Below are 22461 nucleotides of genomic sequence, written 5' to 3'. Positions count from 1 at the left end.
GAATAATGTAGGGCTCCGACATGAGCCCTGTGGGCCTCCCTTGCTGATATGCATTGCTCTTGATTCAAACGTGCCCAGACATATGTTGTGAGTATGATTGGCAAGGAAGTCCCTCAGCCAGTGGCGCGCTCTGCCGTAAATGCCTGCATCATTGAGTCTGTGAATTAGGATAGGGTGGAAGACAGTGTCAAAAGCCGCAAATAAATCCAGTAGTACAAGCATTACTGGGGCTCCTGCATCCAGAGAAAGACGGATATTATCGATGACTTCCAGTAGAGCCGTCTCCTTGCTGTGTAGGGCTCGAAAGCGCGATTGAAAAAAATCAGAAATCTTGTGAGTTTCCAGAGAGTAAATTAGTTAGTTGTTGATAACATTTCTAAGATTTTTGCCAGCAACGGGAGTAGCGAAATGGGCCTGTAATTTGAGAGTACTTCAGGGTTTAAAGTAGGCTTATTAGTCGCGGGGCCTTGAGCATTTTTCCATTCAGGAGGCACTTTTGCAGAGTCTATAGAGTGATTGAACAATGCCATTATGGAGGGCGCCAGGTGCTGAGCTAAGCTGGACACGACCTTGGGAGGGCAAGGGTGCTGAGGAGAGCCATATTTAGCCCCAGTTAACATTTTAGGACCTGCTGAGTGGAGCAGACATCAAAGTCACCCATGAGGCAGTAGCCTCAGGGTGAGGTAGATTCTGATACAATTCCCTCTCTTGGCCTACTGGGCTAGGTGGAAAGCTATTGCAGATAATATTGAGTTTTTGTTTGAAAAAAATCTGCTTGGGAGCCACAAAGTTTTTGAGATGCTGGAACAGCAGTCACGCAAGCTTGAGGTTTAAAGAAGTTGTTTAGTGCTTTACATAGCTCCTTAGTAGAATTACCTGCTTGGTTTATAGTCAAAGATAAATGTGCTTTCCGTGCGGTTTTAGTCATATTGGGGTAGCTCCTTAATGCATCCCGTGAAGGGATTTGCTGGAGCACCAGCTGCTTTCCAAGTGTTTGCACTTGGATTTTTCTGACGAAGCATGCCTGTAAACCAGGGTGAATTGTGACTGGAAGAAGTGTGTGCCTTTTTTTTTAGCAAAGCAATACGATCAACAGTAGTAGCTAGTGCCTCATTGTAGGCCATGAGGGTGGAGTTGACATCTGTGTTGGGTAACAAAGAGGGAGGCTTACAAGTTTCCGAAAAGGTGGCCAGGATCATCGGGATTTTATATCCTCAGTCTTAGGCTTACCTAAGGCAGCTTTACCTGGGACAACGAACTTAATCAAGTAATCATCTGACCAGGTAATAGGCAGGGGAGGTTCACAGATTGTAGACACAGTGGGGCAGATTTACAAGCCCCTTGCGCCACTTTTGCGTCACTTTTCCCATGTTAAAAGTGACGCAAAAGTGGTGCAAGGGGCTTGTAAATCTGCCCCAGTGTTTGTAAATATTAGGTCAAGAGTGTGACCCGCCCTGTGTGTTGGGTCTGACACTATTTGTTTTAGCTCAACTGTCTCCATGTCTGCTAAAGGTTGCACTATGCCTTGGTCATTAATATCCTCTCCATGGTAATTAAAATCGGCCAGCAATAGGAATTTATTAGAAGCAATAATGTGGGATGCCACACAATCAATTAAAGACTTGAAGAAATCTTTTCTGGGGCCAGGTGGGTGATAAACCAGGGACCCTTTCCAGGCCTCATTGTTAGAGATAGTGATCTTAAAAATACACCTCTCCATCCATGCTGGGAGTAGAGTGTCAACGTATTCAACTTTTAGAGAGTCATGAAAGACGATGGTGACACCCCCGGCCGGGTGTTCTTCCCTGTCTAATTTTACCAGGGAGCAATGGTCGGGTATAGCCCGAGGAATATAGGGAAGTGTTGAATGCAAAGCCAAGTCTCGGTGAAAAGACATAGCTTGGGGTGGTACATGGAGATAATGGCCCATATTTCTATGGAATGCTTTGCCATCGATCTGGTGTTGCAGTATAAACCATCTATCTTGGCTATGTACTCATTATGAGCATAAAATATAGCACTGCTATCACTGCTACAGGCTTGGGGGTCTTCAGGGAGGGCCCTGTGAGGGCAGCGGAGGTGGGTATATCAGAGTTTGCGAGTGACTAGTCCCCACTGAGTTCACTGTAACTGACCAAGCGAATCCGCACAACTTGCAGATTACCGGTCCCTCCAGAGTAGGAAAGGCTGAACACAACATAGAGTGGGGTTACCAAGACCCATATAGATCTGTTTCAGTTTGGAGGAAGAATATTTCAGACTACCCTTCCTTGCCATCGTGTCAAAGGCAGGGGCCAGGGAGGAGTGGCAATTTGGTTTGGGCATCAGAGAGATGGGAGAGAGAGTGGAGGCATGAGATGGGAGCCCATATTGTTAACAAAGTGCAGAGGACACAGCCTGCTTCGCAAGACAATAGCTGTCATTAGTGCAGCAGGTGCAGTGGCACAGGGGCCCAGAGTTTTAAGGGTTCACTACATTCCAGTTATGAATATCTTTTAAAAGGAGCCATGGGGGCTAATTTTCCTTGCTCGCGTTAGGGCAGAAGACACCCTTACCTCAAAAAAGGAGGCAACATGCGGGATATCCTTTTTTCAGAAAGGGATAGTCTGTTTCAAGATTGAAGTGATGGTCAGGCATGGTGGGGGGGAGGGGTTAAAGAGGAAGAGAGAGCCTGTTTCTCAGGGCTGCAGCTACTAGTGCATCTGGTGCAGTTGCACTGAGTTGCTGGAGGGCAAGGGGCTCCCTGCAGTCCACTTATGGGAAGTAGTGGTTTTGGTCAATTCTGCTTTTGTTTGATGCATTTATAGGTCTCACAATTTGTATGTATTATGAGCTACAGAATAGTACCCCTGAAATGATCTCATAATTCCCGTCCGATGCCATCAGCCCATCTCCGCCCACTCCACCAATTCTTCACATAAACTTTGGAGGGGAGCCCAACTTCAAAACATTTTGTTGGGGGGGGAGGGGTGGGGGGGGGGAAGAGGCTCTGTACAAAAACATTTGAAGACCTCTGTGCTACAAGAAGATGCCTGTCAAGCACAGCACGGTTATGGTTCTATCTCCAGAATTTATATCACATACTATAAGATTAAGGAAGTGAACCGGAAGCAGATAAAGGAAAACATAATCACCTTTATTCAAAAGCATCCTCTTTTTTGTTTCTTATCACTTGCGCACATATATATATTTGTATTTCAAACTATAAGCTTGAGTGCAAACGGTTGTTTCATCAAAATACCACTCGGGGGCACTGTAACATCATTTTCTGGAAAGGATTTAGTTCATTTAGGGCCCTTAATCAAGTTGGCGCTTGAAATAAAGTAGTTATTGTTTGTACCACTTGTGAAATATATTTTACATCATAACGTTCAACTTTCGGCGCACAAAGATTCGGCAACAGGTACATTTTTCACGAAATGTAAATGATAGGGTGGGAATGAAAATGCCTATAAAGCGACTGCAGCGCTTTCAGATGCGTACGACTTAAATTTACTAATGTGTAGTGTGTGGAATTAAAGGCCCATTAACTAGCCATCGTGCCCCTCAACAACAACGAGACAGACAGGGCTTTAAGTGGGATGAAATAGTGGGGGGGGGGCGGGGGGGGGGTCTCTGAAAGGGGCGTGACCTATGTAATTAAAGGCATAGCCTAAACACAAACCAAATTTCTGTCTTTTCCATAGTGCGCCACCCAAACAGTATTTTGGTGCCTCTCTGAGCTTTCCGTTATTGCATCCAGATATATACCATTAGAACTGAAGTGCACCTAAAACCAGCCAGGACTACTGGCTTTGTCAATGATTTTGTTGCAAATAGTAATTATTGAAAACAATTTCATTATGAGACTGTGAATTAAACATGACAGATTCCTGTGCAAGAGGTCTTCAGAGTGTCTCAATCACACCTATTATGTTCTCTCAAGGCTAGACATGTACGCCCTTTCTCTCAACACACCTCCATCCATAGGCTTACACCTCCTCTTCTTCCTCTGAGCACCCTTTTTTCACTCTCTCCAAACCACACTTTCTCGCGTCTCCTCACTTTTCCGCACACAACACACCCACTCACCTGTAAGCACTGTATTTTCTTGTTCTTTCACTTTATCAATATTTTGACATCTGTCTACCTCCTTCACACACGTGCACAAAATCAAAATTGCAACTTGAATATGTGATCACTGCGCTGTGTGCTCTACAGAGAGGACAAGGATTGGATGACCATCTACTCTGAGCACATTTCTTACCCACTGACAAGCCCTGTGAGAAACTCGCACTGTCTTTACCCTCAACTCCAGAGCTCTCAATCAAGGTCCTTTGTAAACACCTGGAGGTGATTCAGTTCAAAGTATGCGCTATACAAGAGTTGCCGGCTCCATGAAACAAAAATGCTGAAATAGCAAACACTCTTAGGGAATGCAAGATTAAGGTTAATATTGAGTAAAACATGTAAAACAGAAACAGGATTAGAATCACTGCTGATTAGAATTACCTTAACATTTTTCCCATTCATCATTCAGAAATCACTCCGTGTTTTAGCCTGCAAAGTTCAGGGCATGAATATAGGGCTTGATAGGGTCTGGTGTCAATGTCAATTTTAATCCCTGCGGGGTTTGAGACTTGGCCCACTTAAAGCCGTGGTTAGAAATACAATGCTGCTTCTGAGACTCCTTCCCAGATGTGAAAGTAACCACTTGTATTCAACCAATTCTGACAAACATGACTAGAATCACACAGGACGCCCAGCCAGGACGCACTCTGAAGCAAGCTTTGGCTGTCAAGGAGCAATTGGGAAATGGAGTGGTAGCCAACAAAATTTTTATATTATTTTGTTAACAACAGAATGCACTCTTTGAAGATGTCTCTGTTAACCCTGGGCGTAGTTCGCGTAGTAGCGCTAAGCATAGCTATGCGAAGTGCGCGTCGCACTACGCGAGATACGCGTAGCACTACGCAAACTGTGTAGTGGGCTGTTCACGATGATTGCACAGTGCCGGATGCTTGTCCGCACTGTGCAATAATTGACAACGGCATCTTGCACAGTGCGAGCTGTCGTTTTCTGTCGCTCAAGTAGATTTTTATTCGAGCTGCAGCTTTCTCAACGCAGACTGGTAGTTCTCATCGCGAACGGTCGCGAGCATACGCGACCACTCACAATGAGAAACCTGACCTCCCCGCATTGAGAATCTCGCCGGGAGGTTTATTTTCCACGCTCGCGATCGCCAACTTGATGTTGCTGATCGCGAATGAGGAAAAAGCCTCGCCGCGATGTCATTTTGCTCGCTCGCGGTCGGCAACTTGACGTTGAGGACCGCGAGCGATTACAAAATGCCAACTACGCTGCGTGATTTTGCACTATGCTACGTGCAATTCACGTAGCGCGAAGTAGCACAAACTACGCAAACTTCGCGAGCGTAGTGTAGTTGTCCACCCAGTGTTAGTCTCTGTGCTAGCACAACACAGAGTTGTTCAGCGGCCGATAAAAGAGGCTGATACAACACTATTCTGGAGATGAGCCCGAGGGGATTGTGCGTTACCTTGTTCCAGTCTTTAATGAATACCCCTGATGCTGCGTCTTTGATGAATACCCCTGATGCTGCGTCTTTGATGGATACCCCTGATGCTGAGTCTTCGATGAGTACCCCTAATGCTGCCTTTTCGATGAATACCCCTGATGATGCATTCGGCGCTAAGATGTGGCCATGCATGTTCATAAATTGTTGTCTTACATATGTCATGTGACCAGGGTCGAAAAAACATTGGAGGTAAGATGCACTCCTCTGTACTCGAAATTTTAATTAGTATTCCTTGAAATGTACTCTGCAATTTTAACCTTGTAGGCGTGCTCACTTGCTTTGCGCTCCGTCCACATGCGCTGCAACATATAAGAAACACAAGGGGACCATTTTGCGATCCCCATCAAGCTGCACAGCCAATCACCAACGAATCCAATGAATTAAATTCATTTCTTTACTCCTCAATTTTGTCCAAAATTATTCATCTTTCATTCTCTTCTTTGTATTCAATTCATTTTACTCATTTTCATCAACGTTCTTTCACTGTTCATAAAACCACAGGAGGAAACTTGTTTCCACATGCCGCACTTTATTAAAAATCACCCAATGCATTTCGGGAACAAATCCCTTCTTCAGGGGTTTCTAGAATAAAAACATAATCAAAATCATAGTAAAATTACAACAAAGTTCTTATGATGCAATCGACAAATCAAACGATAACATATTGTCAAGCTGTTACAACTGTGCTTTGTTTGCTATTTACAATCAATTTGGATCATTTAATTAAACGAAGCTTGACTCAAAGCGCTTATTCGTGTAACCTGTAAGCTGGCTGCACATTTCGAATGACTGGGAAACTGAGCATAAGCGTTTATGTCACCCTGATCACCCCTAATCTCGTAATCAGACAAAGATCCTCCACAACGCGCTTACCGTGAAAAGTGCAGCTGAAAACTACTGAAAGCACAGTTTGACTGAATGTCCTCTGCTTTTAAACTGTGTTCGCTTCTCTAACGCGGAAAATCCTGCGCACTGGTCGAACGCGACTTGTTAACCAAGCTTTATGTGTGACTACTGCAGTTTCGCGCTTTTATTAATCACCGCAGCTGCCCTTGTCTAAACCATCACGTGCACGTAGAGCGCGCACTAAACTGTGCACTGGATTGCGGGATGACTGAAGTCTGAGTAACCTATTGGACTCAAATACCCAAGATGCCCCTCATCAAGTGGTGTCCATACTCTAACTAACGCTCTATTCCTGATCCACTGGAAATTCTCCATACTCAAAGCCCAGAGATATACAAGCCATCAATTGGGAAAAAACAACATACAGCGCCCCATCCAACTGGCATTTGTATTTGTCATTCAATATAATTCACTATGAATTGATACGCATTACTGTCGTTGCATGATGATAAAACTAACATAATAAACGGCTGTGCATGTGAGGAAACACAACTCCTGCGTTGTCGTTACTGACAAATATGAAGTCCAAGTCTTTTAAACACTCTCTACCAGGGTCACCTTTTGGCATGGGCTAGCTGTGCCCAAGCCCATCTTAAGTAGAGGAAAACAACTGTTTACATAAAGGTCACGCAAACAGCAATGCCCCACTTCCTTGGCTCCAGTGATTCTGTTTATGGTGCTTCTAAGCATTTTAACTTGCAGCAGTTGTTGTTTTTAGCGATTCAGATGAGCATGAGGCAGACCTATGAAAAGGGTCTGGTGTCTCATTTTATTCACCAGCAGTAGCGACCGTGGCAAATTTCTTTCCACCGAAGGTGCTATTGGAACAAGGGCCGGCTCTGCACATGATGCACTACATTCCTCCCCAAATTTATTTTGCTACAGAACAGTACTCTGTGAACAGGTGTCAATTAACACATAAAACATCAAACTTCCTTACACCTGTAACATCACCTCATCTAGCATGCATAGTCCGTAACCCCCGAGGCTATCAAATACGTGGTCTCTATTGGTATGGACAACCTCTTGGTGCAGAGAAGGGTTCTGGCTGCACCCTGGCTCCTTCTGGAGAAACCAGTCTGTCTCCAATCTGATCAGTCCTAGGGATTCTTGGGTCCAAGTGTCCCAGGGGTAGTCTAGGCCTCTGGCACTGTTATCATCTGAAGCGTCTGGACTGGGACTGACACTTTCTCCCCTACGGTCGCCTAGCCACTTTTTGAAGATGGACATGTTCCTGGTGACCTGGTCACCACCTCTTGACAGTGTGATTATGGTCCCTTGTTTCCTTGTTACTACAAACTGGTGTCTTTCAGATGCAAAGTGGAACTTGCCTCTGCTTAGCCCCTTGTGCACCAGCACCTAGTCAACAACGACATTGTCGTACTCTCGAGAATGTCAAGCCTGGCTCAGCCGGACATTGTTACACACCCTTCTCTGCTGACTAGCATGCATATACATCAGTGTTGAAGACCATGGCTTCACATAAGGGATCACATCCTGTATGCCACGTTCAACCATTATGTCAACAGAAGATCGATGAGTGGTGCTATGTGGTGTTTGTCTATAGGCTCTAAAGAACCTATGGAGAACCCTCTCCACATCCTCATGCTGCTCAGGCTCAATTTGTATAGATTTGTTCAGGGTTCTCATTAGCATTTCGAGCGCCCAATTGTTTTGAGGCCATTTGGGTGTGATCCTATGGTGGGTGATTCCCAGAGACTCTAGATATTCTTGGAAGTTGCTTCCCTGGAATGATGGGCCGTTGACTGTCTTCACTGTTTTTGCTAATCTGAACATGGCAAAGATCTTTTCTTGCCAGCTGCATGGTTGAGGGTGAGGCGCCATTCCTGTAAACAATGGGATTAGAGGTTTCTGGTCCATTGTGACCTTGAAGGACTGTCTACACACAGGTAGAAGTGACAATGGGTGCAATCCCATTTGATTGTTAGTGCCTCCTTTTCTATGTGTGTATCTCGTTGTTCAGTATCTGTTAATGCCCTACTTATGAAGGTAATCAGCTTCCACTTATCCACCCCTGAAGGCTGTATTCAAACAGCACCAAGGGCTGGGGTTCACATAAATGATGAGTTTTTATTCCTTGGCTGGATCAAAAATGGCATGATAGTGTACAGTAATAGGGCTTTTTTAATGCACTGTAATGCTCCTTCCTCTGTCTTTCCCCAGATAGAGGGAGTCGTTGTCTTGGTAAGTTCTAAAAGTGGGCTACCTCAAGGGTTGCAAAGTTAGGGATGAAACTCTCACAGTACGTGGCTAGGCCTAGTAAGCTCCTGACCTCTGACAGAGATTGTGGGGATTTAGCCTCCTTGATGTCAGCCCCCTTTGGAGGGTTTTCCATCATTCCCTCTCCAGAGAAAATATATCTGTTAAAACTCCACTTACTGTTGTAGAAATCAACACTTATTTTTATTGATTGTTAGACACATGTTGGTCATCTTTTAGAGGGCAGCCTTCACTCTCTTTTGGTGATCTGAGATGGTGGTGGTGTTAATTAGACTATCGTCACTGATGTTTATGACACCCACTGACCCTGTCAGGACTTCACTGCAGTTTGGAATACTTCTGCCATCAACGAGATGCCAACTCTGAGGTGGAGGTATCATCGGAGGCTTTCGTAGCTGGCTCGCTCTGGTCTTTAATGAAGACATCTGATGCCGCACCAGGCTTCATGATGTAAGCATGTACATTCACATATTGTCCTCTTATGTGTACCAGAGAGAGAGAAATAGAGAATGAGAGAGAGAGAGAGAGAGAGATGCTTTTGATTAAACGCAAACAGCTATCCATCAGGTGTCCCGGCACTTGTTCTAACACAATCCCAATTCAATCTGCAGGACCATTTCAAACAAATAATTTAAAGGCCAAGTTTGTAAGCTTTTCTGGAACCTCAGAAAAATGTCTTTCACCCTTTTAGACACCGGTATGGAATTTCATAATTTCTCAGCCAACAGTGGGAAAAGCTCTTTCATATACTCGTTCCACACACTGAACTCAGGGTTCAACCATTCATCTATTATCCAAAGTTTGCACTGTGCAGATGAAGGTAGAACAATAACATTTAGGTTGCAGAAACCATAGAACCCTCTTCTAATAGGCTTGGCGACACAAACACAATTTTCTAAAACATATGTTACCGGATTGTCAACCAATGAGAAACCTTTTACATTTGTTGTCATGTGACCATGAGGTGATCGACCTAAGTGAGCCCTAGCTGCAGCATAGTGGATCTGTTGTAATCCCTGGATTGCTTACTTTGATGGGCTGAGGTACAGCGTGGTGCAGTAATCAATGCAAGATTGTATTACTGCACAGATCACAGTCCGCTGAGTGCTCTCTGGAAAGAGTGTAACACTTTTCACAGTATCTTTAAGTAACAAAGACAGGATAACCCAATGGCATTGATTTATTGGGCGAGAGATCGTATACTCTCTAGCAAAACACCCAGATTCTTTCCTGCTTCATCGGGGATTGGTGCAGGGCCCAATCCCTCAGGCCACCACTCTAGGGACTGATTCAGAGAGTCTCTTAAACAGTTTGGTTTCGTCCTCATTCAACAGGAGTGAGTGGGATTCCATCCATTTTGCTGTGGCTCTTAAGCATGCCTGAAAGTTCTTTGTTGAGGCCACAGAGTTGAATGCAAAGGACTCCACAATTTACATATCATTACATTAGAGCCAATCCATAGCTCCAGATGAGTTCGACAGTAGGTGTCGCGTAAGTACTGAAGAGGGCGGAGCTCAAAGCAGACCGTTAGGAAAACCCACACCCTAACTCTTTGTGCTTTTGACTTGAATACCTCGTGACCAGTTAATAAGAAATTAGACAAGCCACATGATAGATTAATTGTCAAACAAGACAATTAATCTATAATGTGGCATGCAGGTGCCAATTACATTGAAATCAGTTTCTTCTGCAGTGGTCTGAGAGGGGTGCGTAAAAAAACTGGGTAAAACTGAACAGGGCCTTCACTAGAGGATGGGGGGTAGGGGGAGGCATTATGGCCCAGACCTCTGCTTTCCAGTGCCCCACACTCCTTCAAGAAAATATATGTATAGATTTGTAAATGAAAGGAAACCTGACATCATCAATAATAATGAGGGAGCATACGTGGCCATACCATAAGATTGTGTCAGATACAATGTTTTGTCCTTCCCTGGATACATTTATTTTAACACTTAAAAACAGGTGATTTTTGCACCAGATAAAAAGGTAAGAATCATGAAGAAGTCCCCACGTTAAGGTTTCGCCCGAGGCATCACAGTAATGTCTGACAAGCCAGAACTAGAAGAATGCTGTATTTAGTAAAACAGAGCAGTTTACTGATTTCCTTAACTGAATGAGAATGAGTTACTATAGCCTTATAGCCCGCCGTAGCGGGCTATACCGGCTATTAAAGGCCCGCTGCAGCGTTAAAGGCCCGAGCCGGAGGCGAGGGACTTTCACAAAAGCAGCGGGACTTTAATAGCGGTATAGCCCTACTACGAAGGGCTATAAGGCTATTAGAACATTCTGCCACTAGAGGGCAGAATGTTCTAACAAATTATACAAAGGCTTCTCGAAGCTCGAGGGGATTTAAATCCCCTCGAACTTCGAGAGGCTTTTGTAAAACATTAGAATGTTGCTCTGCGGGCCTTTACCGGCCCGTAGAAGCATGGAGCACTCCATTGTCTACAATGGAGTGCTTCACATTCCAATGTTCTAATATAATGTACACAGCGAGGTTGCTCATGGTACATACAGATCTAGTGACTTCTTCAGGTGCAATGGTGCGGCTGCCTCATGGACACACTTGAAAGTGACACACGTGGTCTCGGACACTGTCCTAAATTTGATTGGCAAACAAGGCAGCCCATGCAAGGTGACCAACAAAGAATCAAACTGTATTTGGAAGGTAAGCAGAATGTTAGGGTATTTAAAATTATGAACTTCCTAGTTAGAAGTTTCTTAGATTCTCTATTAAAGTTTGAATTAGTTGACCACATTGTTTATATTGTTTAAAATATGACAGTTCTCCTTAAAACACTCTAAAGGGACATAGGATTTCATAAAAAGCTCAACTTGGCATAAACAGTGTTACAATATGTTAAAATTAGAAACTCAAAAATAAAGAGTTGATATCAGTTTAGTATTTTCTTTGCAGGTTGGAATTAGTAACAAGAAGAGCTTTGAATTTTAAAAATTATTGGAATTGATAGAATTCTTTAGCACAATAATTCGATGGGATAAGGCCCAAAAAATGAATGTAATCCAAAAGGGCAAGTCAGCTAGAATGGAAATGGGTTAATTGTCAATGCTCATTGCAAACTCACAAAGAAATAATGAAAAGAGTCATCTAAAAATGTGTTCTGTTTAGTACAGGGTGTGTTCCTTCACAAACCACATATTGGTAATGACAGGGAAATACAGGCTAGCCACATAGTGAAGGTATATTTTGGCTTCAGTTAGGACCTGAAATAAATTGTACCTGTGAGAACGTAAATTTACTGGCCGTAGTGCTTGCTTATATGCAATGAAAGTGTGAATCCCCATGTGGCATAACGTGTGCTGCTATGTTTTAGTAATGAATTGCTGTTTCGATTTTTTACCTGTTTGAAGACCACTAAAGCTTTAGTATTATTGCACACTTATATGCATTTTAAATGAGTTTCCATGTTGCTTCCCTGTATTGTACACTGCACATATGAGCTAAACCATTCTAGTAAGGATAGCCCTGCTTCGAAGATGGCATACTGAAGTGAAGATTTCAGAAAGTAGTAGAGTCAGCTGTTGCTGGCAACACTTTTTTTTTTATCAAAAACAATTTTTATTGCATAATTCAATTACAATTGCCATCCGCAACGACCAGCATATCCTTGGTCTTCTCCCAGTAATAAACACCATTGCATAGTACAGTGTAGACCACTTCCAACTACCAATGCACTGCCCCCCAACACTCCCCAATGCAAATACTCCCTCCCCCCACCCACATGTAAGTGTGCCATAACCGCAGGTACCGGGATAAGTCTCTCTCTTAATTAGCCGTGTGAGCGGCCGCGGGCTACTCCCCACCCCCATTGCCAGGCGTCAAGCAGAAAGGAGAAGGGAAGCCCTCCCGCCCTCATGCGTGATCCGTCAGCTGCCTCTCCACCGCTACGCTGCTGCATGCTGCTCTAGTGCTCCAGTGCCCTCCTCCGCTTCTGTGCCCCACCCCCGGAGGTCAACCACTAGTGCTTCCCATGCATGTGCCATGGCTAGCGCCTTTTCATCGTTTCCCCGCAGCGCTAGCTGCAACCTGAGCGTACTCTCGCTACCCGCCCATTTTGTGAATGTAGCTCTCCACCTCGCAAAGCTGGGACCAGTTCTCGATTTCGAGTGTAGGGTAATTTCTCTTTTAGCCACCACCAGCCCTAAGTCGCAAAGCTGTTGCTGGCAACACTTGTAACATCTTTCCAAGGTCTTTCCACATTCTTACCTCAAGAAGATCATGGCACCTGCTCACTTGTGCCTATTTGTAGAAAGCTGTTGTATTACGGGTTCCCACTTCAATTTGCTTGCGTTGCAAAAAAGTGTATACATGTAACACCAAAATGTATGGGTTTTAGCATTACACGCTCCAACTTATCAAAAGCAAAGCTCGGGTCCATTGATTAGGCAATGGCCTAGCTTCTTTTTGAATGCTTGTTTGTTATTTTTGCAATAAACACCAGTTAGGCTTCTATGCGCTATCCAGCTTGTCTCTGTTTTCTTTTAAAATGTTACTTAGAAACTGCGATATATGGGGATAGTAGAGCTGTTGTCGGTGAGACCTCTGGAGGGTAGATGTTTTCAAAGTAACAAGACACATTTTTCAGTTTTACTTTTAACACTTATTAGGACTGAACTTGTTATGAATAATTTTAAGCTAGGTAGATGCAATTAGGACAGTATAACTTGTCTAGGTCTGCATCCTATAACTTCATTACAAGGGTCCCACTATATCTGATGACCAAGGAAATGCTAGTTACTAGGACCATCGAAATCAGGGGCTTAGCAGGAACACTACTGAACAGTGTATTTCACCCTGAGATTTCATATGCTTTAATCAGGTGAAGTCTCTGGGTTCAATACCAGGGAAAAACTTGAGGAAATTGGCATAGTTCTTCTGATTTCCATAACATTCATAATCCAGTCATTCATCCCCTGTCTGATATTACCAAGACACCCCGGTAATGTTAAAGCGAGGGAGGGAAATAGCCAGGATTTTTACGTCTCCCACTTACTGAGGGCCCTTGGGTCTGGGTGATGGAGGACATTATAGTTAGGGTCCTCTTATTTAACAAAGACAACGCATAAAACCCGATAACTTTCCAATGCTTGCTGATCAGACTTGGGGCCTAGTTAAAAACATATGTGAACTCAGATTTGTGATGGGCTAAATACTTGTTGAAAATATCTGGCCAGATATTCCTTTGCTGCAAGTCCTCATTCACAATCAGTACCTGTAGCCAGTGAACAGAGCAGATCAGAGCACTGATGCTGCAGGTGCATTTTTGGGCCTCCTCCCCATGCATGCAGTCCGTTCCTCTGTTAATGATACCTGTTTATGTTCGAAGGGGCAAGCTAGGTCGGTAGTCCCCAGCTGTGACCCCATATCCTGGAGGAGCATTGATATGCACTGGTCTTAAAGGGCCACAGATTAATAGAATTACTTTTCTCTTCCTAAATCAGTGACAGAAATGTAATTCTGCACTGCACCGCTCATGCATTTTTTGAGGGTGGAGTATGAGGGCTGCAGAATGGAAGGGGATTGCTTCTTCCCCTGTTGCAACTCTGTGCTCATGGGAAACAGTGTTTACAACACATGCTTTAGTTCGGATGCCATTACAACGCGTTTGTTACAATGACATTGTTGTTACAACGCGAACCATTACATCGCAAGTCGTTACAACAACTTGCTGTAGGGGGCAGAAGGTGTTGGATTGTAAATCCAACACCTTCCCTGCTGTTGCAAAACTGGAGTAAGAATAGTTAATTATACTACTCCTAAGTCCAGCGCGCCCCTACAGCAAGTCGTTGGAAAGACTTGCGATGTAATGGTACCCGATGTAACAACGCGGTCGTTGTAACGACCGCGTTGTAATGGCATGCAATCTAAAGCATGCGTTGTAAAGACATATATTCGTGCTCATTCATGGCTACTGCAGGTGAACATGAAATGGGCATGTGCGGATTTAAGTGCATCCTTCTATGAAAGAAGAATGTGTGTGGAACCTGCTCTTCCCACACTCCTAGGCTCATCCCAAGTTCAAAATATGTGCTGGGCCAGATGCCCCTATATGAGTCAATGAGATGCCCCTATGTGAGTCAATGTGCTCCTCCACACTTCCCATTTTACACATGTACGAGATCTCTTTGTGAATTAGCACACATACAAAGTGCACATTTCCAAATTTATGCCAGACCAGATAAAAAGTTTGTAGTACAGCACTAAGGATCTGGGGTTCCCCTCAACAAACATATTGAGATGCCGCTCCTTCATAAACCCATGGTAGGAACACTGGGATATCATGCAAATGAGCCCACGCTGATAGTTCAGCAGGGGCTCAGCTCAGGGCTATACAAGTGATATGGCTGAACATAGAGACAGGCTACCAACACTAAAGGCTAATGCATCTACCCTCCATGAGTACCGGTACTCTCCACTGCCGTAGAGAAGTGCCAGTACTCAGGGTGATAAAAATAAGACGTGCCGGTACTCAGTACCGGTGAGTACCGGCCCATTTAAAGCACTGGTGTTAAGACTGCTGCCCAGTTCATTATCAACTTTTATAAATTAGCTTCAATATTATCGATCTGTGTGAAAATCCTGCTTAGATGAACCTTTTAGGTTGTAACTTCCTTGGGATTTTATCACGAGTCGATGATTGATGGTTCCTACCAGGCCAAAAAAATCATAAAAATATTAATCAAAACAAGAATTACCTCCTATCCTTTGCAGAGGGCCTATAAGCTAATCAAATTACCCATTGAGCAAAACAGGATATGTAAACAAACAATACAATGCATCAGATCCTAATGTGAGGTGGGGATTCTTGAAGTTCTGCTTTGGTTTAAATTCAACAACTTTACAGGTGGAAGCAAGGACAAGAAAGATATAATAACAAGAGTGATAATAATAATAATAACAATGAAATAATAATAATAATTGGTGTGAGAGTGAGCACAGGTGAAGGACCCGGGGGAAAAGCAAGATAGTTGCTTTTTTTCAGGGGCATTCTGCAGCAACAGTAATTTTTTGTGAGCTGGTGAGCCTACAGCAGACAATATGGATGGGGATTTTCATATCACCATCATTTCAGATTAAAGGGAGAACATTTAGGGCCTAATTACGATGTTGGTCGGAAAGCCTCCGACCGCTGGTCGGAGGTTTTCCGACCGACATGGTAGGTTTAAACTCCGACCACTGCATTAGGATGATGGCGGTCGGAGTTTAAACTGGCAGGGGAATCCGACTCAGTTCCAACAGGCTCAAGAAGCCCGTCTGTCAGTCGGAACTGCACCATTATCCTTTAAGGATGGCGTTTCCGCCGTCGGGATTATGATGTTGGTTTCCGACAGTCAATTCATGGCGGCCTTCCCAACATGGATTGGCTGTAGGAAACTGACTTTGGGGCCTCCAGCAGGGCCCTCTTCTCCCCTGTCCCTGCGCATTTGGGCCTGGGGGCACCCCCTCAACATCCCTGCGCAGTGTGGCAGGCACGCAAGGTGCCTGTCACACGGTGCAGGGATGTGTACCAACTTCCATTTTTCAATGTGAACTTGTGCTGCGGGTGGTTACAGCCTACCACACAAGCTCCCATTGAAAAATTTATGTTTGCGACCCCACCATGTGCGGTCGCATCCTAATGGGGTTGTCGGAACCGCCAACCTAAGGTTGGGTGGTTCCTTCCCCGAAACGGTGTCGGTCGGAGGCAACTCCAACGACATCATAATTAGGCCCTTAATGTTGCCTTGAATTAGTTTTAATGCAAACTCGAATTTCTATTACGTGCTCAAGTCAATGCGTTATATTTCGATAGTCCATTTTAATTTATATATCACCTGTGGCTTCCCTTGAGCCACTCCTCTACCACACTTTCACACAAGGTGCTGATAACAGTTACATGCTGGTTTTCATTTGTTGCCTTTGTTAGTATCTAAAGAGAAGCAAACAGTGAAATGAAAACAAACTTACTGAAGACCATTGCATGTCGATAATGCAACAAACGATTCTGTGTTTCCTCGGATACGACCCTGGTAATAACAGTGCTCTCCACCCTATAACGAAAAGCACAGAATAATATTTTAGCACGTAACAGGAATATTTTGGCTAGAAAATTATTACTTGAAATGGCTGTCAATCATCTTTATTGCAGTACTCGAGAAACAAAAACAATATATGGCTAAACTATGGTGAATTCCTGAGGGCACAGCTGCAATACAAATTGAGAAGAAACCCAAGATATGTCTGTTGGGAATAAATCCATTTATGGTCAAATCTAAGATGCACAAGAGAGCATTATTAGTAGTAAAGGGGGTGGTTAGGAGAGGGATATCTAGTCATTGGACAGACATTGGACTACCAAATCTCTCAGAATGGCTAAGGGAAGGCATTTAGTGGGTAAAATTCGACTAGCGCAAATCGGAGAAGATGAAAGGCTTGCACATGACATAGTAGACTGGAAAAACCCGATATAAATATTGTCACATGCTAACGATGATAAGCCACCTTCAAATATTGGAAACACAAATACATGATGAGTGTAAACATGCATTACAATAAAACAATTGTGTCAATATATTACTGCTTGAACTGCAAAGATGGCTGCAAAACTACAACGAGACAGTTGTTGAGATGCTGCATTGTATGACCTTTGGTGCTGAGAACATGTATAATAAATTCAGTTTCCTTGTTATGATTTCATAATAAAATATTGCTATAAAAAAAGCGAATAGGTGCAAGTCAGGCAAATATCCTGCTTGCAGCACCAGCTGCTCTGGCTTTCCAATTCCCAACAGTAGGATGCTCACACTTGCTTAGTGTGCAGTCTTTTGTTTTGAGGGCTCAGGACCACCTGCAAGGTTTTGCCACCTTAAGAAGGACGCATCATAGCTGCTGAGTGGACTGAATCAATCCCAGGTGCGCTGTGAGACACACTTGTACAAAACCCGACACAGACCTTTAGAGCACCAGGACAAAAAACTGCAGATCCAATGTAATGTTGACATAATTGATGGTGATGTGTTCCAGGAAGCTTTCAATCCCTACTGAGCTGCAAGTCATGAATACAGATTGTACAATTTACCATCACTGCCAGTTAACATCTTGTTTTTAGAAAACATAATTGTAATTTCTAAACTTCTGTGGAAATGTTTATCCAGTAGAAATCTACACTCGTGAAATACATAATTGCTTTTGCTGAAAGATAATGGGCCTCGTTCTCAATATGAGTTGTAAATTAGCCCCCCCAGGGTTATTACCTTGCATGGGTGCAGATTTGCATCTGTTTTAAAATATGTTTGGAATTCACAAACCCTTTGCAGGTTTCGCCAGGAAACCTGCAGCAGTCACTGCTTTGTAGGTGTGATCCCAGACATGTTTTGGGAATTCATTTCAGGCGAAAATATAAATACAGATGTAGTTTGACTTGCAAGAAAAACAGAGCTAGTACAAATGCACCTGCTAGCTTTTTTCTTTCTTTTCATTTCCTTTTTTTCATCTCCAAAGATAAAATATGTTTATACGCGGAGAAACCCTTTCTTCTACAGACCCCAAAACACTGGGGGCTGTTACCTTCCACATCTCATCCTGGGAAGGGATTTAATCCAGACCTTGACAGGAGTAAATCGCTGAACATTTCAAGGGTTGGGAATGGATAAAAATGTTTTGTAAATACCATCAAATGTGTATGCGTGTGGATGTTTACTGACTTCCAGTGCATTACCAACATTGTTTCCCCATTTACAGAAGAATTGTGTGGAAATTTATTTGTGAGTACATCCTTTCATGTGTGGAAAGATGACGCTTGTGAATTTCAAAAGTCATTTTGCACACATGGAAATTGCTTTAAAAAACAGGACCAATGTGTTGCCACTTCAGCCCTGGCACAGGTCTAAGATGCATTGCAATTGACTTTGGCTTTACAGTGGGTTCAAGACTCCATGAGACTTGATGAAGAAGATGTTTCCTCCTAGTGAGAGAGTCTGCGGCCTAAAACCTAGAACCAAAAAGGTCTTACCTATCAGAGGCAAAATTAGATTTGTCTTTGAATAGACAGTATTAATAGAGCACAAAGATCTTCCTTTGTGGCAGCAGAAGAACATTCCTCATGCTGCGAGGCACATATCCACACACTGAGTACAATGACTTCTCAACAATTTGCCTTCGTGAATGGCCCGCCAAAAATCCAAAATGAGAATCAAATGTGGAAGTTCTGGGAATATTCATAAACAATTAGTACAAATAGAAGGACTAGGTCCTGTTTGCACTTTTACTTATAGGTAGTTGAATGCTTCAACACTGATAGAGTAGCCTACTCTCTGTACTCATGAATGCTTTTGTGAATTGATGTTTCTAAGCAATACTTACTAAAACATTTGGTAAAAAGGAAATTTTTTATGCAGATTAAAATTTTGAAGATAAGCTTTTGTGGCTCAATGAATAGGACAATAAATTGCACAAGTGCTCTTCCTTGGTGAAGAAGTTCTGATTCACTGTACTATAGCAGGTCGGTCCCCAAGTTTAGAATGTCTTTGCTGCAGCCCCCTTAGATTTCTTTCTTGCAGAGGAAGAAGAGGCATATTCAAAGATGCACTTTTGTATAAAATATAAGAATTGGAATACACGCTGTGCTCCACTTTGAGCTAGTAGCTTTGGAGACACGACCCTACAATACAAGTTCTGCAGCCATTTACCTGGGTGTTCTGAACCACCTGGATTTATAGAGCAGTCTTCTCATGAACAATAAACACAGAGCTCCCTTGCCTCGCAGACCCTTTCCATGAACAATACCCACAGAGCTCCCTTGCCTCTCAGACCCTTTTCAGGAACAATAGACACGGTGCTCCTTTGCCCTCCCAGACCCTTTTTATTAACAATAGACACAGAGCTCCCTTGCCCTTCAAGACCCTTTTCTTGAACAATAGACACCGAGCTCCTTTGCCCTCCCAGACCCTTTTCATTAACAACAGACACAGAGCTCCCTTGCCTCTCAGACCCTTTCCATGAACAATAGACACCGAACTCCCTTGCCCTCCCAGACCCTTTTCATCAACAATAGACACCAAACTCCCCTGCCTCGCAGACCCTTTTCGGCAACAATAGACACAGAGCTCGCTTGCCTCTCAGACCCTTTTCATGAACAATACCCACAGAGCTCCCTTGCCCTCCCAGACCCTTTTCATGAACAATAGACACAGAGCTCCCTTGCCCTCCCAGACCCTTTTCATCAACAATAGACACAGAGCTCCCTTGCCCTTCAAGACCCTTTTCATGAACAATAGACACTGAGCTCCTTTGCCCTCCCAGACCCTTTTCATTAACAACAGACACAGAGCTCCCCTGCCTCTCAGACTCTTTCCATGAACAATAGACACCGAACTCCCCTGCCTCGCAGACCCTTTTCATTAACAACAGACACAGAGCTCCCCTGCCTCCCTGACCCTTTTCATTAACAACAGACACAGAGCTCCCTTGCCTCTCAGACCCTTTCCATGAACAATAGACACCAAGCTCCTTTGCCCTCCCAGACCCTTTTCATTAACAACAGACAAAGAGCTCCCCTGCCTCTCAGACTCTTTCCATGAACAATAGACACCGAACTCCCTTGCCCTTTCAGATCCTTTTCATCAACAATAGACACCGAGCTCCCTTGCCCTCTCAGACCCTTTTTATCAATAGACACAGAGCTCCCTTGCCCTTCAAGGCCCTTTTCATGAACAATAGACACAGAGCTCTCTTGCCCTCCCAGACGCTTTTCATGAACAATAGACACAGAGCTCCCTTGCCCTCCAAGACCCTTTTCATGCACAATAGACACCGAGCTCCTTTGCCCTCCCAGACCCTTTTCATTAACAACAGACACAGAGCTCCCTTGCCTCTCAGACCCTTTCCATGAACAATAGACACCAAGCTCCTTTGCCCTCCCAGACCCTTTTCATTAACAACAGACAAAGAGCTCCCCTGCCTCTCAGACTCTTTCCCTTTCCATGAACAACAGACACAGAGCTCCCTTGCCCTTTCAGATCCTTTTCATCAACAATAGACACCGATCTCCCTTGCCCTTCAAGACCCTTTTCATCAGCAATAGACACAGAGCTCCTTTGCCCTTTCAGACCCTTTTCATGAACAATAGACACAGAACTCCCTTGCCCTCTCAGACCCTTTTCATCAACAATAGACACATAGCTCCCTTGCCCTTCTAGGCCCTTCTCATGAACAGTAGACACAGAGCTCTCTTGCCCTCCCAGACGCTTTTTATGAACAATAGACACAGAGCTCCCTTGCCCTCCCAGACCCTTTTCATGAACAATAGACACAGAGCTCCCTTGCCCTCCCAGACCCTTTTCATGAACAATAGACACAGAGCTCCCTTTCTCTTCCAAAACCCTCTCTACGCTCCAGCTCTATCTCCCTTTAATGCTTTTATGTTTAAACAAATCTAATCTAAAGCGGGAAGCATTGTCCATATCTCTGGCTCAAGGATAACAAGAGAAACACATATCTTTTTAATAGATGCCGTATAATAAAGATAGATGTAGTAGATGATATAACATAATCAATCTATAGAGAGATATAAATAACACCAGTATTTGAGACACAAGTATCGACCTGTTATCTTATACTGACAGTATCCATTTACTTATATAGATAAAATAATCACTGGATACTAATGGTATGTGCTTCTGTTTGCAGTTCTTTGAAAATGTATACTTGCTGTTCTCCGTGATTCTCGTCCAAACAGGGGCAGCTCCTCCAGTTGAGCGGAGGAGCGTCGCCCCACATGCCCCAGAGCTGAAAAATAAAACGGTAATAAAGTGTCAGGATGGGGTGGGGCCAGCACTGCTGAGTGGCAGCAGCAGAGAGCTATGCACCTCAGTCCCATATGTCCCTGCCCTTTTGGAAGAGAGGGTGTGCCTTGATACAATATACCGGTGTTCCACTTGAAGAGAAGGTGTACCTTGATACAATATATCACTCTTCCATTTGAAGAGAACGTGTGCCTTGATACAATATATTATTGTTCCATTTGAAGAGAAGGTGTATTTTGGTACAATATATCCCTGCTCTATTTGAAGAGAATGTGTCTTGATGCAATATATAACTCTTCCATTTGAAGAGAAGGTGTGTCTTGATACAATGTATCATCGAGCGGGGACCACAGTTTTATTGCGGGCAGCATCGATGCATCGATTTCACAGAGATGCTCCGGTTCCAAAATAACATTTGGAGTCGATTCATCGATCTCTTGGTTGTAGCACCAGATCAGCTCCAAGGGTCCAGGAGTGGGCTTGGCACCACTTGGCAGGTCAAGACTCACAGCAGAGGAAACCAGGTTTCAAGATGCAGATAAAATCTTTGAAACAGGAGGCAAGTTCAACTCAAGCCCTTGGAGAGACTTAAGAAAGCAGGACGCAAAGTCCAGTCCTCTCACTCCCAGGCAAGAAGCAGCAGGCAGCAGGCCAGCACAGCAAAGCAAGCAACAAAGTGTCAGTCCCTCCTGGCAGTCCAGCAGCTCTTCTTCCTGGCAGAATGTTCTCAGTCCAGAAGTGTATATGGTGTCTTTTTACAGGCCTGCAATTTAAAAACCAGCAGCACTAAAAGATGTATTTTTTAATTGTGAGTCCAGAGACACCAAACTCAAATTTCCTATCAGCTCCCAGTTGGAAGACACACTTGTAAAGGGTTACAAGGCAGCTCCAATTGTAGCTTATGGTACGCCTTGATGTAGTAAAAAACACATTTA

General features: G+C 43.8%; 1 protein-coding gene across 3 annotated transcripts in view; it reads right to left on the bottom strand.

Moving 5' to 3' along the window:
* The window catches only part of ADAM22 (ADAM metallopeptidase domain 22), a 1168071-nt gene that overhangs the window by 572924 nt on the left and 572686 nt on the right, over window positions 1-22461 (bottom strand). For all 3 annotated transcript variants that reach the window (XM_085631338.1, XM_085631339.1, XM_085631337.1), the window contains exon 5: window positions 16692-16774. In XM_085631338.1, the coding sequence (XP_085487464.1) occupies window positions 16692-16774 (83 nt within the window). The remainder of the gene's footprint in view (window positions 1-16691; window positions 16775-22461) is intronic.

Source organism: Triturus cristatus, chromosome 10 (genome assembly GCF_964204655.1).
Source record: "Triturus cristatus chromosome 10, aTriCri1.1, whole genome shotgun sequence".
NCBI lineage: Eukaryota > Metazoa > Chordata > Amphibia > Caudata > Salamandridae > Triturus > Triturus cristatus.
Note: the sequence above shows the minus strand (reverse complement) of the source record. Positions and strands in the feature narration are given on the sequence as shown.